Source organism: Mustela nigripes, chromosome 5 (genome assembly GCF_022355385.1).
Source record: "Mustela nigripes isolate SB6536 chromosome 5, MUSNIG.SB6536, whole genome shotgun sequence".
Taxonomy (NCBI): domain Eukaryota; kingdom Metazoa; phylum Chordata; class Mammalia; order Carnivora; family Mustelidae; genus Mustela; species Mustela nigripes.
In genome coordinates, this window is record NC_081561.1 from 107,527,395 (window position 1) to 107,544,956 (window position 17,562).

Here is a 17,562-nt window from a genome sequence, read left to right on the forward strand (position 1 = left end):
GGACTAAGAAGGTGTACCACTTGCCAATATAAAACTATCTTCATTCAACTACAGAAGTGTTGGTTCATGCTAATTTCCTTCTCTATTTGTAAAAGTAGATTGTCACTAATATTCAGAATACTTCTAGCAGCAGCATTTACAATAAATGGTAGCAGTCTGAATGGAAATAGTGGCAGATGAGGATGGCCATACTGACTGAACAGACCGCATCAACTTATGTTACCTGAACAAATCACACAAAATATCCTTGACCAATATGCAGGTACACGAAAGAAATGACCTACGAAACTTCATTTCAAATTATGGTTTAACTGATGGGACAAATTTTTATAAAAAGATCCTAGTACAATATGTGTACAAGTAATTCCTTGTCATTCAAATCTATTCGGTTTCCAAGTTCATGCAGTAAGAGTTACCTGTACAGATCAATGAAAGAAAAGTATGAGATCTGTGCTCTGGGAGTGGCTGTCAGCTGTATAGGCAAAAAGGCTTAATTCTGGTCTCCCTAAATTGATACAGAGCCAGCCATTATTATAAGAAAACTGAAATTGCTTTTATCAATTATATCTGATGCAAACATGAGATAATCTCACTTATAAGAACAGTTTCTGGAAGAATGATGCTGTGAAAACCTCAAGCTGGAGCTCAAAATCTAATCTTTTATCCCCAATAGACTGCAATAAATTTTAAAAGTTTTGTGTTAGTTTTATAAAACTGTTTCATACTTACTGATCAGGAGGGAACTCAAATGATTTTTTTTTTAGATAAAAGTTATTAAACTGATAAATCACTTAGGCTTACTAAAATATAGATTCTGATACAGAATAACAGTTTAAATTCTAAACGAGGCGTATAAGAATAGATAACTAGAATTCACTTCAAATTTAGAAAGCTATTTTAATTAGAAATTACATCCTACATACAGGTATTATTCCAAGAAGTTTCATTCCATTGGCTAGGACAGAACGCACAGCTCTGAAAAGATGAAGTCTGGCCTAAGAAATAAAACAAAGAATGATTAAATTCAATAACAGGCTAATTATAAGTGAATAAAGAACATTTTCAAAAGTAATTTTAAATTTCTTCTAATTTAAAGTAGGAACAGTATCTCAGGGTGCTTCAGGGTTTGCTGTTGGCGAGGAAAGACAAATTCCTAGCATCCCTTATAATATGACTGGTACCCAAGAGCTGGGGAGTGAGAGTGACAGGATCATTCAGTATCTTCTTATTCAAAGTATAACTTCAGATAAGAGGAACTCTTCACTTGAACACTTGACCTAGGAAAATGTGTTTTAGTCCAGTGTTGGAAAGTATATAAACTGATTGTTTCAGTCCAATTCTAACTACCACTGAGTAGAACACTACTGTAGCCGAACCACAAGATGCTATTTTAGGAACACTTACAAAATTGACTCAGTAGTATTAAGAGGATGTAGAGATTACACAGAAAACATTTAACATACCCCAGCCACATCGGGAGGACTGTCTTTTATAAGCAGTGTCTTGTGTGCCATAGCTGCAAGATGACTGAAATGGAAGACAGACCAGAGAAGATGAAGGTGAAAATGAAGACCAGTAGTAATTTCCTGTTATAACACATAAGCTTGGTATCTTACTCCCTCAACTTAAGGAAATCAAAGCCCAGGGCCAATAAAGGATGTGTGCAACACTGAAAGTTGGGACTTGAATTCACCTGCTTTTCAATAACAGGAAAAGTAAAACACATAGATTTTGGTCGTAATACCTCAAGTACTTAAGATTATGATTTCACTCCTTCATAAAGATGAGGGATTCCTTTCTAAAAATTAGTTTTTCTCACTTAGGCATCTTTTAGGATGAAAGCTATAACATGGCATGGACATTCCCTCTCTGTAGGGTGAGGAGGAAGGGTAAAGATTAGTTATTGGGCAGCTGCACACACACTGGCCCCTCTTCTCTAAAGTATCTTTTCTGTTTAAAAGGTAGAAGCAGCAAATAAAATAATATGCCAGAGAAATGATGATTCCAACATTCATTTCAATGATTAACAGACATGTAATTAGACTTTCTGGCTTCTTTATTTCTCTGTGACTATGAAGTTTAAAGGAAAAAAAAATATTTAAATCTGGGGAAGACAGGTAAAAAGGATAATCAAGAAAACAGTACCAATAAATCGGATTTCAGTAAATCTTGAGTAAAAGCAAGTATTTCCTTAAATAGGTTTATGGAAAGATACAAACATTGCTCTAGAAAATACCTTATAGTCAGAGCTTCTAAAACAGCTAGTATGAAATTCCTATTAAACTGATTTGCCCTCCAATTCATCCTCTACCCTTCTAGCTCACCAACTTTTCTGAGTGTCTATTCAAAATCTTTTTATGGACTCCAATGCCCTGAAAATAAGCTGAAATGCCTTAATACATGCAAAAAGGTCTTTATACACTCATTTCTCATCCCTCCCAGGACCATGCGTCTAGTTCCATTAATGTAGCATGAGCAAATCTGGGTTTTTTCTTTCTTTTCTGCCACCTTGCTTCTCCTGATTAATACTGACACCTCTTCTCTGAGAAGCCCCTTCTCCTCCATCAAGGCTGCACTGAGTGCCCGAACATAGTCTCTTAGGTCCACTCTATCCTAACACATATGTGCTGTTATGTAACGACCTGTGACAAAGCTGTTGGTTCCACCAGACTGTAGTGACTGCACCTTGTATCACTGAATGAATAAATATTAACTGCTGATTTGCAAAGATGAAGCAAGAATTCCTGTAACTTAAGGCATTTCACTTTTTAGGCCAAGAGGTTTGTTTATAGGAAAACTTTAGAAGAAAGAAAGGTCCTTTGTCAGATCAGGTCTCCCATGTCTTCAATACCTGAAAACAGCAAGGTTATGAAGTACCTTAGAGTTAGAAGATAACTGACAATGTGCCTGGGTTGAAGGTCCTGAGATGATCTATAAAGCACCTCGTCGAACCTAAAAGAAACACAACAGGAGCAGTGAGCAAGGGAAGACTAAGACTACTAAGCTAAGATGTTAAGATCTTCAATGTAAGGTTGACTGGACATCAGTAAGAGAAGATATGGGGTGCCTGGGTGTCTCAGTTGGTTGAGCATCTGACTCTTGGTTTTGGCTCAGGTCATGATCTTTGGGTGGTGAGATTGTGCACTGTTATCAGGTTCCGTGCCCAGCATGGAGCCTGTTTAAGTTTCTCTCTCTCTCCCTCTGCCCCTATATGTGCTCTTGCTCTTTCTAAAAGAAGAGTAGAAGGTATATGATAAAAGACCTTGCGTGCATTTGAAGGTAAAGGCACATCTTTCCTACAAATTCCTTGATGGCAGGTACTTTCTAAATCATTTTGTTATCTCTTGGGCCTAGCCTAGATCAATGACTCAGGCTATTAAATTGAATGTATAAAGCTTACAGCCATGTTAGGAACATAATCTAGAAACTAGCAAAACAGAGTCTACCTTCAATGCCAAGAAAACCAGGTTGGCTTATTTTCTAACAAATCAGTCAAATATGAGAAAACGGACCCCTCTGATCCCAGGAGGGAGCCGCTGACCACTGTGTGGCAATCAGAGAAAAGTGCCTTGCTAACTACGCATATCCTTTCCAGAGATTAGTATCTCCTGACAATTCTAGCTTCACCAACAATGCTTGTAAGAGCTCAAAGGTGTGATCTGTTGCTCAGTGTCGGGGCACCAAGTAGGTATCTATTTGAGACTGTGAATGGAAACCATGAGGCAGATGAGGAACTCAACAGTTTCATGGAAGCTGCATGCAGGAAGAGGTTTTCCTTCACTTGTCCAAGAGGGGAAGGAGAAGATGATCCTTCCCAAAACTAAAAGTTGATGCTTTTATCAGGTTTCCATTCTCATACCATGACCTAGAGGATGTCAGGCACCTGCAGTGATTCAGCAGTGATATTTTTAAGTCCCAACGACTGACCTTGATGGTGTCCTCCTTTGTCTTCCCTCAAAGGGCAAGTACTGGTGGCAGGGGGGCAGGAGCTAGCTACCAGCTTGTTCATGTCAGTGGTCACAAACCATCAACAGTCATTTCACTAAGCAGGTGCAGACTCAGTAAGACTAGAAAATCATACCTGAGAAGATGCTGGAGAATGGAAACAGACTGTGGCTCTTGTAAACAAGCCGTGTTGAAATCATTTAGATAACCACATCCAAAAGTCTCTTCCAAACTGTTTTTAAAAGTTTAAAAACAACAAAGGATTAAACAAGTCATCCAAGGACACATAACTACAAGTTTGTCACAATGCCTCAATTTTTCCTAACTCTGTTTCTCCTCCTGAAAATGGGAGCATATTCTCTGGCAGCGTTATTCTGAGTACTAAACAAGGCAACATACATAAAAGCACTTCTGACAGAGATGCTCAATAAGTATTTTAAAAACCAAACCTAACAGGTGGTCCACTATACTGCTAACTAGTTTTGGATGTGAGATATTGGAGAAGCCCAGCAAACAGGACCTTGAATCTTCGGAGCACACCAGCCCAGCCCCACCCTGGCAAGGCTCAGCATTTCCCAGCAGATGCCCCTCACCTGTGGAGGCGGGCATGCGTGTATTGCAGGAAGACGCCAGTGTCCCCACGACTTTGGAAAACACAATCCCAGCTGAACTGATAGTCAGATAAGAGTAAACCTCTGAAGTCCTAGAATGACAAGAATACATTTTTAGTGCTGGGGTTTGTTCTAGCAAACAAAAGGGTCTCACAGGAGGCAATCCTAACAAACCTGAATAATGAGTGCGGCGAGTCCAACCCTCTCTGCAGTCTCCTGTGGGTTCTCCAGTTCTCTGGTAGCTGGAACAGACAGAGGCAGCTATCTTTAACTTATACAGAACTGCAGAAAATCAGGGATTCTGATAAAATCTTCCAAAAATGTATGCTGCCAGTAAGAACAAACAGCTTCATGGTAGGCAATTTACTTTCCTAATTTAGGCTAATTTACCTTGGATAAAGGTAAGAAACACAAATTCACATTTCTCATAAATACCCCTTATGAGACATTAGATAAAGCTGGTACTTACTTTTCCAAGGTTAAACAAAGCCATGAGAACTTGTGACCTGTTTCCTATTACCTAACATGGGAATTTCACATAACCACCCCAAGAGTGGAATGACAAGGCTGAAGCTGCCCAGGAAAAGAGGCCTAGGGTTATATCAATTCAGATTATCGAACTGAATGACAAGTGGTAAGTCTAAAACCTCTGGCACCTCAAATTAGTGAAAGCTATTTTTGACAAGGTTAGGCAAAGTGAAGAGAGGGATGATGGTCAAAATAAACTGCATGGCATCAAAGTTCCACAAAACATCCAAGGGGCGTGTAAATTATGACCGCAACAATAAAGTAAATTCACTCTTAATAGAAGCCATGTTCTGTAGCATCCTCGATCGAATCTCATTTAGAACATCTTCCAGAAAAGTAACATTTCCTCTTCGAGTCTTCATTCCCTGCACCACTCCAAAGGGCACGTGCTGGCACCTGACATTGAAGAGAAAAGAACAGATGATCCAAGTGTATAATTACACACTTTCAGAGAGCAGTCCAAACTTCAATTCTCATACAAGGACTTCTCAAAATTAATAAATAGGATGCAATTTATCATATGCCACAAAAGATGTTAAACACACAGCTTCATTTATAGAGATAATCACTAAGAGGTGATTAAATTACTAGTTGTCTTGGTGGATAAAAAGGAGGGATTAAGAATTTTGGAAATCAAGCCACTGAGAGTAGATATCTAATAAAGATATTTATTAAATGTTTATAAGTTAGAAATGAATATAACCAGGACATAATTAATGTAAAAAACAAATCTGCTTCTACACTAATACCCTGAAATAAAGAAGTGAAATCTGAGTGATGACCTTCAACAACCTGGTATATTTTGGGACTTGGCTGACCTACAAATCCTTAACGATCGTGAGCAGACAGTTACAAACCATGCGGACATTACCTTTCTGCCCAGTCATATCCCATGATCTGCAGCATCTGGAACACTTGCTGAAAATGCTTTTTTTGCCCTTTATCTGTCTTGGGGAAAAAAAAAATTTAAGTGATAAGTTAACCTACAAAAACTAGGTGGGGAATAAATAAAAATATTTGAGTTTTGACACACTAGAGTCATTATCCACTGATGTATTTTAAGTAAGTACACAAAGAAGATGCCAGCAGCAGAGGGTCTAAGCTGAGTGCTCTACCTGAGAAGAAAGTAAGATCTGTACCACTTCACTGAATTAGGAGGAAAGATGAACTTTAATCTCGTGAGTATTGTATTTAAATTATTTCTCCTTCAGCTATCATGACCTTTATCCCCCAGAAGGATGAAGTTCAGCTCTAATAAGTTATTTAATGGCAACTTTTTTTCTTAAGGGAAAGGGAGGTGGCACCTGGAGAGGAAGGAAAGGGAAGAGACCACAGAGTAACCCCCAGCAATAAAAGAACAAACTACTGGTGCACACAACAGCCTGGGTGGGTCTCAAGGCATTTACTATGCTGAGTGAGAAGAGGCAATCTCAAGATTACCTACTGTGATTCTATTTATGTAACATTTTCATAGTGTCAACACTGTAGTGATGGAGAATAGAGCAATGGTTGCTAGGGGTTACGGCAGGGGGTAAAAGGCAATTATTAAGTGGTTGCCAAGAGGGAGCTTTTTTTTTTTTTTTTTTAAAGATTTTATTTATTTATTTGACAGAGAGAGATCACAAGTAGGTAGAGAGGCAGGCAGAGAGAGAGGGAAGCAGGCTCCCCGCCGAGCAGAGAGCCCGATGCGGGACTCGATCCCAGGACCCTGAGATCACGACCCAAGCTGAAGGCAGCGGCTTAACCCACTGAGCCACCCAGGCGCCCCAAGAGGGAGCTTATTTCATGATGGAACAGTTGACATAATTTCACAACCCCCAACCCCAACATATTAGGCCAACACACAAGCACATGTAAAAATTGGTGGAATTTCTTTCTTTAAAAGATTTTATTTATTTATTTTAGAGTTGGGGAGAGAGAGTGTGCGCAAGTGGGGTGAGGGGCAAAGGGAAAAAGAGTGGGAAGAAAGCAGCAGAGCCTGATGTGGGACTCAATCTCAGGACCCTGAGACACTACCTGAGCCAAAATCAAGAGTCAGATGCTTAATTGACTGAGTCACCCAGGTGCCCCCAAACTGGTGGAATTTAACTAAGGTCTTTACCAATGTCAGTTTCCTGGTAAAGACAAAGTACTATGGTTTTAGAAGATACTATCTTTGGAGAAGGCTGGGTGAAGGGTCCATGGAAACTCTGTACTATTCTAAAACTCATGAGGCTTAAATATTTAAAATAAAAAGTTGGGGCACCTGGGTGGCTCAGTCCTTAAGTGTATGCCTTTGGCTCAGGTCATGATCCTGGAGTCCTGGGATTGAGCTGTGATTGAGGCTCCCTGCTCAGGTGAAGCCTGCTTCTCCCTCTCCCACTCCCCCTGCTTGTGTCCCTCTTTCGCTGTGTCTGTCAAATAAATAAATAAAATCTTTAAAAAATAAAGTCACTTTTTAAAAAGTACATTATGGTAACCTGTACATATTCATCTCATATAACCATTTTCCTGATTTGGGTAATTTTTTTTTTAATCATGAAGCAATGTGAATGTTTTCATTTTTGTTTTTAACATAATGGTTTCCTTAAATAAACTTAACACTGAATTCCTTTTATATTTTGACAAACTTATTTTCCAAAGTTTTTCAACATGGTATATAATTTCCATCTTTGCAGTTTTCATGAGGTAGACATCATAATCTTTTGTTTTTTATTGTGATTACTTACCACATAAATCATTGCATCAAAATTGTACTTGTCCATTCGATCTATAGCAGCAGCAAGATCTCTGAAAAAAAAAATGGCCATAGATTAAGAGTTACTAAGCAGATCTGGGTAAAAATTTGCTTTACCTATTTAATATAATGAGGCTTTTCTAATTAAGAAGTCCTACTATCCCATGCCTAAGGTGTACGACCCATGAATACATAATCCCAATACATACTTTGATATAAAGTAATAGTAAAAATAGCTTGGGGAAAAGCAATAATAATAAAAGTACTGTGGAAAGATTAAAAAATAAATAAATAAATACAAGCTCTGGGAGTGGTAGTACTAACTAAAATAATTCCAGGCAAAAGTATCTGTAGGTAAATGCTTAATGATTTGTTAATTAAGCCTCTATTGGAAAGAATTACCTAAATGTCACTTTTCTGCAGTACACTTTTTTTAAAAAATTCTATTTATTTATTCATGAGAAACAGAGAGAGATAGAGAGAGAGACAGAGAGAGGCAGAGCCAGAGGGAGAAGCAGTCTCCCCAAGGAGCAGAGAGCCCGATGCAGGGCTTGATCCCAGGACCCTAGGATCATGATCTGAGCTGAAGGCAGATGCTTAACCATCTGAGCCACCTAGGTGCCCTGCAGCAAAACTTTTTTTTTTTTTTTAAGAAAAAATTTTTTTTAAGGTTTTATTTATTCATTTAACAGAGAGGGAGAGTACAAGCAGGGAGAGCAGCAGGCAGAGTGGGAAGGAGAAGCAAGCTCTCTCCTGAGCCAGGAGCCAGATGTGGGACTCGATTCCAGGACCCTAGGATCACAACCTGAGCCGAAGGCAGCCACTCAACAAACTGAACCACCCAGGCGTCCCTGCAGTACACTTTATTAAAGAACATATTCAAGGGATGCCTGGGTGGTTCACTCGTTAAGTGTCTGCCTTCGGCTCAGGTCATGATCCTAGCCAGAGTCCTGAGATCATCTCTGCTCTGCTGGAAGCCTGCTCTGTCTCTCCCACTCCCCCTGCCTGTGTTCCCTCTCTCGCTATGCCTCTCTCTGTCAAATTAAGAAATAAAATCTTTTTAAAAAAGAACATATTCAGAACACAAATAATGTGGCAACTACACTGCTATCTTTTAGCTACTCTTCTATTAATACTATCAAGGACTTTCAAGGTCTCCAATCAGTCATAAGCAATACCTTCTAAAGCAATGCGGAAGACCATAAAGTCCTTTGACAAAAACTCAATCTAAGTATGAAAGACTCAGTTTGCATCTAGTATGAAATAATGAAAAAACAAGCCATAAACTATGAAATTCCAAGTTGATTATGAGAATACTGAAATTTAAAATGAAAACTATTTTTGGTTAACAATATAACATTGGGAAGACTTAAAAAGTTCTCACATCTTTTGAAATGTTGGGGATCATCAAAATGTCTTTAGTTCCCACCTTGTAATCCTGATATAACATAGAGCAATGCCTTAGCAACAGAGACAAAAACTGGCTGTTGAGGAACAACAAAATCTTACCTTTTTTTTTTAAAGATTTATTTATTTATTTTGAGAGAGAGCGCACGTGCAAGCAGCACGTGGGTGGGCAGAAGGACTGGGAGTGTGTCTCTTGAGAAGACTCCGCACTGACTGCAGAGCCAGTTCAGGACTCAGTCTCACAACCCTGAGATCACAACCTGAGCCAAAACCAAGAGTCAAATGCTTAACTGACTGTGCCACCCAGGCACCCCCAAATCTTATTCTTTTTACATATAAAGCACATACATGCATGCAATACCACAGATATATAGGGTATCTGTAATAAAATTTCATGAGGTGGGGAAGTAGGAAAATTGGCTAAAACAGCTCCTGAGAGCAGGGCTATAATGAAAAAAAGGAAAAAAAGGTTGTGAAACACCAGTATATATTATCTCCCAGATGAAATCACAAATATATACCCCAATTGGATTTTTGGTTTGAGCCAAGGAAAAAACAAGGAGAAGCCTTTTTGATCCAATGAAATAAAAAAAAGAGAATACATGAAAAAGCTTTAAGCTGAGTCTGTAGAACCTGAATTTTAAAGCAGGAAGGAAGGCCAGGTCATTTCGTTCAAACCCCTTATTAAAAAGTAGGAACCCATGGCTCAGGGAGGGTAAGTGGTAGTTGTGATCTTAGAACAAAACTCCAGATCTCCAGACTCATCCCGAGCTCTTGTCAATATTCTCCCGCACTTCTTTCTGTTCTAACAAACTCCTCTAATTCACATCCACATATATAGTTGCATTCTATAAGAAACCCACTGGCAAGCACAGAAACTCAAGTTAGAGGTGAAAAATCAAACATTTCAACAAGTGGCAAAAAACACAATTATTTTCCCAAAGAGAAAAGACTGTATAGGTATTAAGATAAATACACAGAAAAATCTAGACCTAATGAAGGCTAGCCCCCAAAAGATAACTAAATCAGGACAGCTATAATCATTATGACATGGAGTGTCTCATCTGAGTGGAAACATTTCTTAAAGCCACTGCTCAAGGATTTCTTTAGGTAATCTGTCCAGCAATAAGTGGTTGGCACAAAATATTATTCTACTATTACTTTTTAATCTACAAAAAGAAATGTACTTCTTACATATACACGTTCTTCTTACTTCCTAACTCCCAACTGTATGGACCTGATAAAGGGAAATGTAAAAAAGTAACAGAAAGTAAGGGATCAGTTTTCTAAGGCAATCAGAGAGTTGTATAAAGCTGTCTAGAACAAATGACAGTAGTTAATAAGAGCAGGAGATATCATTTCTTTAACTATGCTGTGAAAGCAGGTTTATGATCCAGTATAAAACTCTAGCCTGGAAGACACCACAGCCTTCTGCCAGCAGAGCCTGAGTATGGCCGTGCTGGCTTGTGTGCCCTTTTTGTGGTCCTATCTTCTTCCTATTGGCTTTGTCCCAGATATAAGTGTCCTTGATAAATCCAATCTTACTGATTAACAGAGACTGTTCCTTTCCACAGGGATCAGTCATCGAGAAAGAAGAAGAAGAAACAAAGGCAACATGGCCTACTTCTCCCTTGGCCTGTTTTACCACTGTCAGAATGAGGACTAATATTTAAGATGGCCTTGAGAGAGTGAGGACACCACTGAGCCACTATGACCACCTTCTAGTATACATTTCCTGCCAATGTGCAACTAGAAAATATTTATAGTTAATTATGAGGTACCTCAGTTTTACAGTTTGTAGAACAATGTATTCAACTGTGAAAATCCTATGATGTCTAACTAATTGTAAATAGTTTCTTCAGTCACTTTCCTGATGGTATCAAAACTTTCCAGGAACTACAACTGGCAATAAATAGAAATCCAGTAAATATATTTTGAAGTGATGATACCAAGAGATTTAGAAACTAGGATTTAATAACAACTTTGAGGATGAAATGATTATTTTAGCACTGATGCTACAATAACATGAAGTCATATGCATTCTGATGTTGAACTCCACGTTAGATACAAACCTGGTTGCGTAGAGAGAAGTCCCATCGCTCCGCATTACAGTACAGATTGAGGAGGGGTCACCATTCCCAGAAAGATCCACTATAGCTGTTCCTCGTCTAAAAATATGAAAACGTAACTCTGAAGAAACAATAAATTAAGACCTTTGAAAGTACAGTATCTATAACATTATCTTTGGCAAACCAGAAGCTACTTTTTATAACTTACGTAACAACAAGCAGTATAACCAACAATGAAGAAAAACAAGAAGGAATCTAACCATAAGTCTATTAGGATTGGGTAGGTACGATGTAGTTAATTTTTGGTTATCTTATCTTTCTAAACTCTATAGTTCTGGGTAGGGCACTTAGGTAAGTCTTTAACATCCCCAGTTGAAAAATGAGTTTTCAACCGCAGTTTAACCAAGAAACATATTCTTCTAATTCAAATTACAAGGTTTAAATATTGGGTTAATTTTTAACATGCCAAAAAATACTTGCATAATAAGCCACGGAATTTTGTTACTATCATCCCTGTCTTATCAAAAATTAGAATCTGTATATGGCAATCTAAGAATCTGCCTTAACAGACATTACCCAGGGTGTTATGAACCACATCATCCATTACTTCCTCATAAAGATGATGAGACAAAGTACTCTTTGGTACTATGAAAAACTGGCACTTCTAAGCAACTGGTTTGCTTCTATATTACAGATGCCTGGGCTCCTATGACCAGTACTATTTCTTTGTGTTTGGCTGACAGGAAGCTCAAAGTTAAATTAGAAATTTCCTTCAGTAAGGAAACAGCATCCCAATATGTGTTATATGACATGCCATTATCATTCCTGATTCCCTATTAGTTTTTCTGCCCCTGCTTCCTGATTTCCTCATTTTACTCTCTCAAAAGTTTGTGTTCGGGGCGCCTGGATGGCTCAGTGGGTTAAAGCCTCTGCCTTCAGCTCAGGTCATGATCCCAGGGTCCTGGGATCGAGCCCCACATCGGGCTCTCTGCTCAGCGGGGAGCCTGCTACCTCCTCTCTCTGAATGCCTCTCTGCCTACTTGTAATCTCTGTCAAATAAATAAATAAAATATTAAAAAAAAAAGTTTGTGTTCTACCTATTTAGATAAGGTGCCTTAAATCCATTCTAAACACAGTATGTTTTTTTTTTTTTAAAAAACGCAGGGTTGAGTAAGTTCCTTTTTCCAGTTATATCATGATCACCTTGTGTGACAGTAGGCCAGTTGCTTGTACTTTCTGTGCTTCAGTTTTTGCACATGTGAAAAGCAGGTAACAGCTTTTCTTCCAGCCTATCAGGATTTTGTCATGGCAGCAGCAGACTATATGTAGAAAAGTACTTTGAACAGCAAAAAGCACTATAAAAAAATGCCAGGAAGGCTGCATGCCACATTCTATTGTCCTGAAAGACTATAACAATACCAATTTTTTTCAAAGAATAATAGTAACCCAACCATACACTGTTTTCTGTAGGAGTCCTTTACTGTCCAGCAACTTCACGACTTCTTGAGATTTTTCACGATAAAACGATTCTCCAGAGTATTCATCAAAGTGTACTCCTAGACGCTAAAAGGGTTCAGAAACAAAAGGAAGTTACTTAAATGTCCTATTACCTTGCCCTCAGATAAAACAGGCTACTCTACAGTCTGTTACACAGATGGGGAAAATAAGAAATTAAATCAAGATCAGGTCACTCTCCTCCATCAAACCTTCTAATAACTCCTCCTACATCAGTCAAGTCCTCACAACAGTAATGGGCTATCTGATATGGCAGCTGCGAGGCCCATGGGGGTATTCAAATTAAATAAAATTGAAAATTTAGTCTCTTAATAACACTACTCACGCTTCAAGTGCCCGACAGCCACCCAAGGCTAGTGGCGTGCTGGACAGCACATCACAGAACATCTCCATCGCAGCAAGAAGCTAGATGGACAGCCCTGGAGAATGTCTCACACCATGCCCCACACTACAACCTCTCAAGCTCCTCTCCTTCTGCTCTTTACCCTGCTTCCTTACTCCAGCCATATAGGTTTCTTTAATGCAATTCTTTTCATTCCACCCACAGACAGCGTACTCGGCCTCCCCTTCCCTGCTTCATTTTTCTCCATAGCATCATTCCCACCTAACAGACTGAGTATGTTGCTGAATTCCCATTGTCTTTAATTTGGTTAATTTGCTGTCTCCATGCTGGACCGTAAAGTCCATGGCAGAAAGACTTGTATTTTCTCTATTCGCTGTTTATTTTTCCCACCCCCTAAAATGTTTATTAAATGCATCACATACAGCCCTAAGAAAGTGAAAGGGGAAAAAAAATGATTAAGAAAAAGTGAGGGAATGAACAGAAGAGAGAAAAGAGAAGCCAGACTGAAACAAATACCAGAAGCCACCTGGTGTTTGCCTGTGAAGGTCCCAGGATTTTTTTTTTTGAGGTTCTAAATTCCAGCCCAAAGAACAGTATTTGAATCCCAATTTGCAACTGAACGACAAATCTAGTTTTAAAACATACAGCCCCCAGCTGGCTCAGGCAGTAGAGCAGATGGCTCTTGATCTTAGGGTCCTGAGTTCAAGCCCCATGTTGGCTGTGGAGCTTATTTCAAAAAAAAAGGAAGCAACTTCACTACTCGATAGTACCATCAAGAGCTGCACCCCATCACAGGAGAGCAGGAGAGCAGGGAGGCACCTTGTAAATCCGCACATATTCTTCTACGCTGAGGTCCCGAAATTTCTGCCACAGCGCAAGTGCTTGCGTGTCACCCAGTTCTAATCGCTGGAAGAACTCATGTGCAGATTTTGCAATATTTTTATCATCTGCTGCCTCTTTATTAACTTGTACATAAACCTAAAAGCACAACAGTACATTAAATGAAGTACATTAGTCACTGTTACTTTCAATGGAAAAAAATAAAACAGTCCTGAGAATTTTCATTTAAAGGTGGTGGGGGGGTGGGAGGTCGGGGTACCAGGTGGTGGGTATTATAGAGGGCACGGATTGCATGGAGCACTGGGTGTGGTGCAAAAATAATGAATACTGTTATGCTGAAAATAAATAAATGAAAAAAAAACCTGCAAAAAAACTAGAAAAAAAGTTAATATAAAATGTTTAAGCCCTTTATGAAGGAAGTTGTAAGACTTCCTTCAAGACATGAAAGACCTGAAAACAGGAGAGAAAGAATCCACTTCTGGATAAGGGCACGGATTGCATGGAGCACTGGGCGTGGTGCAAAAAATAACGAATACTGTTATGCTGGAAATAAAAAATAAATTTAAAAAAAAAGAAGAAAAAAAAATAAAGGTTAGCCAACTGCCCTCATCAGATTGTAACCTTTCTTTATTCTTTTGCCATGGTCCTTTACTGAACCCTACAGACCCCTTCTCAAAATGTTCCTAAATGCATAAAGTAAAATATATATGCTTATAAAGGAAATAATACACTGAAATAGTTATCTCATTATTATTTTTTTTAAATTGTGATGAAGTAATGGAAGAAAATGCTAATACATGATCAAAGTTAGGGAAAATAAAATGCATAATTTTTTTCTTCCCTTCCAAGTTCATAGATGCCTGGGTTAGTTAGATTAAGTTAGCATTTCTTCTTTTTTTAACAAAAAGTCAAATTATTATTGCTGCAACTTCTCTGAGAAAAGGTCAAGAAAGCAGAATGGTTCAATCTGGCTAAGACAAGGCCAAAGATTGGTCCAGCAGTTGTTTTAAGAAAGATTTTTAGAACTGTTCTCTAAATCTGCAAGAATAATAAAATAGGTGATCTAGTCAGACCTTTGGATAGTTGGCTTACTTACACTCCCACCTGGGCTCCTGAGAGCTGTGTGGACCACTTACTTCTGGAGTATTTTTGCATAATCTGTCTTGGCTGGTTTAGTTCTGCCCCCACGCAATGACAGGAATGGAGTTGGACTGCTTATTAAGGGCTCTTCCAATTCTATGATTCTGGGTTCACAATTTAGTTAAAAGTATTCCAGTCTCCAAAATGCAAGTTTATAAATGATAATGAAACATCAACTTTGCACCTCAAGTAGGACTGAAGTTATACAACATACAGACTATAAAGATTTTACTTCTGGTGGCGCCTGGATGGCTCAGTTGGTTACGGATCCAACTCTTAATTTCGGCTCAGGTGGTAGTCTCAGGGTTGTCAGATGGAGCCCTGAATCGGGCTCTGCGCTAGGTATGGAGCCTGCTTAAGACTGTCTCTCCCCCTCCCTTCCTCTCTCTCTCCCCATCTCAAAAAAAAAAAAAAAAAAAAAAAAAAGATTTTACTTACAGGATAAAACATGAATGACAAATTTACTCTCCTTATATTTTTTCCAGAAAGCTATTAAAGTAGCACAAAAATAATAAAAATTGGCAAATAAATTACCAAAGAAACATGAGGCATGTAAACTATTACAGTAATATCAAAATATCAATGGCAGATAAAATGATTTTATTGCTGGAGAGAACAATGGGACAACTGTAAGTGGTTTATACCCACAAGATACTAACAACAAAAGAACAGGAGATTAAATATTTATGTCAAGGTCAAATGCCTTACTTTTCATTAGATGGCTTGTGTTAACTACTGGAATGGCAGAGATGAATAAACAGTCTCTCCAAAAGTTAAAACTACCTCATTTTTTTTCCTCTTTAAAGCACCTTGTGCAGAAAGAGTTAATATATAGCAGACCTGAGACTGCTATCCTTAAAATGTCCTGTTCGCAAGGTTAGCCATTGGCTGGCATCTGGGAACTTGGATTTGGGAAATGTTCCCACCGGGCGGGTCACTGTGCTTAAACTATGAAAACAATACAGTTTATGCTAAACACTTGCTTTGCTTCTGGGAGTTTGGCATTTTAGAACATGCTAAGCAGAGGGTGCGTACATGATCAAACTCCAACAGAAACTTGGGGCACGGAGCATCTGATAAGCTTTCCTGGCAGACAACATTTCATGCATATTGTTGCAGTCTGTTGCAGGAGGACCTGCATGTATCCTATGTGACTCCACTAGGAAAAGACTCTCAGATGCTTGGACCTGGTTTCCAACAGACTTCACCACATGTGCCTCTCCCTTTACTGATGTTGCTTTGCAACCTTTTGCTGTAATAAATCATAGCTGTGAGTATAACTATATGTGGAGTCCTGTGAGTCCTCTTAATGAGTTACCAAACTTGGTGGTGGTCTTAGGAGACCAGACACACATATCATAAGGAAATTAATTTCCATGTGCTCCCATGAAATAAGTCCAGAATAAGAACAGAAGATGATTTTGGCAAGGTGTGGAAAAACAGAGTCACTGTAAGACAGTGAACTGCAAAACTCTTGACTTTTGAATGACCTATCTACCTAGTGACACTGGTTCAACAGTTCAGCCTACAGGAACAAAGGCATACATAGGTCTCTATGATTTGTGGTTCAAAATCTCTCTCACACACCCACCCACCCACCACACACCTATGTTCATATACCATTTAAAAGCAAACATATATAAAATATCCTTATTTTCAGAAATGGCTTTTTTTCTTTTAAATCTAGGACTCTACACTCATAGCCAACATTTAAAAATCGAATATGCATGTGAACTACTGATAAAAGTATTTTTAGAAAAAAACTTTACCAGAGACTCTTCCCTTTCTTAAAACTTAAAATAGAAATCATTAAAATAAAATAAACAAAACCAAACCCTTACTTATACTTGAGGAATCTTGGCATTTCAGCAATTTGCAGTTATAAACCAAACATTACTGAAAATCAACTGACACTATCAAGCAGAACAATAGAAGAGCCTTAATTAGCACTTAACAAGCTGCCTGTAAATGCACAATATAAAACTGTAATTATTAACATTCATCACCATTTTAGAAAGAAAATGCATTTTCCTTCACAAGATAAATTTAATACTACATATTTCTGAAATTACAGACAGTTTTAAATTTAGTTACCACAAGCTTTTCAGGCTTAGAATGTATGCATTAAAAAAAAATGTATGTATTTTCATGATAGCTTCCTTTTGAGGCTAGGTCTAGACACAGAAGGAATAAAAAGGAAATTTCAAATAGTAAGAATGTGGCTTAGGCAAAATATTCTTGAGGATGGAAATAATATTTTAGTTACCAGAATGCAAAAATGAGTTCTATTTCCTTTACAGAATTAACTGTTTAAGACTAAAGGAATATTACCCTTTTCACTATTTCTAGATGCTGGTATTCCCAAAAAGCACATGACATTTTATTTCTAATTTAACTGATTAAGATAACTACAGTCAGTTCTTGAGAAAATCTGTCCATATGTAAAGA

The 17,562-nt window shown here is 38.3% G+C and overlaps 1 protein-coding gene across 2 annotated transcripts in view; it reads right to left on the minus strand.

Annotated features, from left to right (window-relative positions):
• Nucleotides 1–877: 877 nt before the first annotated feature.
• Nucleotides 878–17,562, minus strand: part of RARS2 (arginyl-tRNA synthetase 2, mitochondrial) — a 59,956-nt gene continuing 43,271 nt past the window's right edge. For both annotated transcript variants that reach the window (XM_059401032.1, XM_059401033.1), the window contains 12 exons: nt 13,954–14,112; nt 12,733–12,839; nt 11,280–11,375; nt 7,793–7,853; nt 5,956–6,032; nt 5,356–5,480; nt 4,731–4,798; nt 4,539–4,648; nt 4,082–4,177; nt 2,878–2,952; nt 1,464–1,527; nt 878–995 (listed from right to left, as the gene is read on the minus strand). In XM_059401032.1, coding sequence (XP_059257015.1) covers nt 909–995; nt 1,464–1,527; nt 2,878–2,952; nt 4,082–4,177; nt 4,539–4,648; nt 4,731–4,798; nt 5,356–5,480; nt 5,956–6,032; nt 7,793–7,853; nt 11,280–11,375; nt 12,733–12,839; nt 13,954–14,112 — 1,125 coding nt within the window. In that variant the 3' untranslated portion in view covers nt 878–908. The remainder of the gene's footprint in view (nt 996–1,463; nt 1,528–2,877; nt 2,953–4,081; nt 4,178–4,538; nt 4,649–4,730; nt 4,799–5,355; nt 5,481–5,955; nt 6,033–7,792; nt 7,854–11,279; nt 11,376–12,732; nt 12,840–13,953; nt 14,113–17,562) is intronic.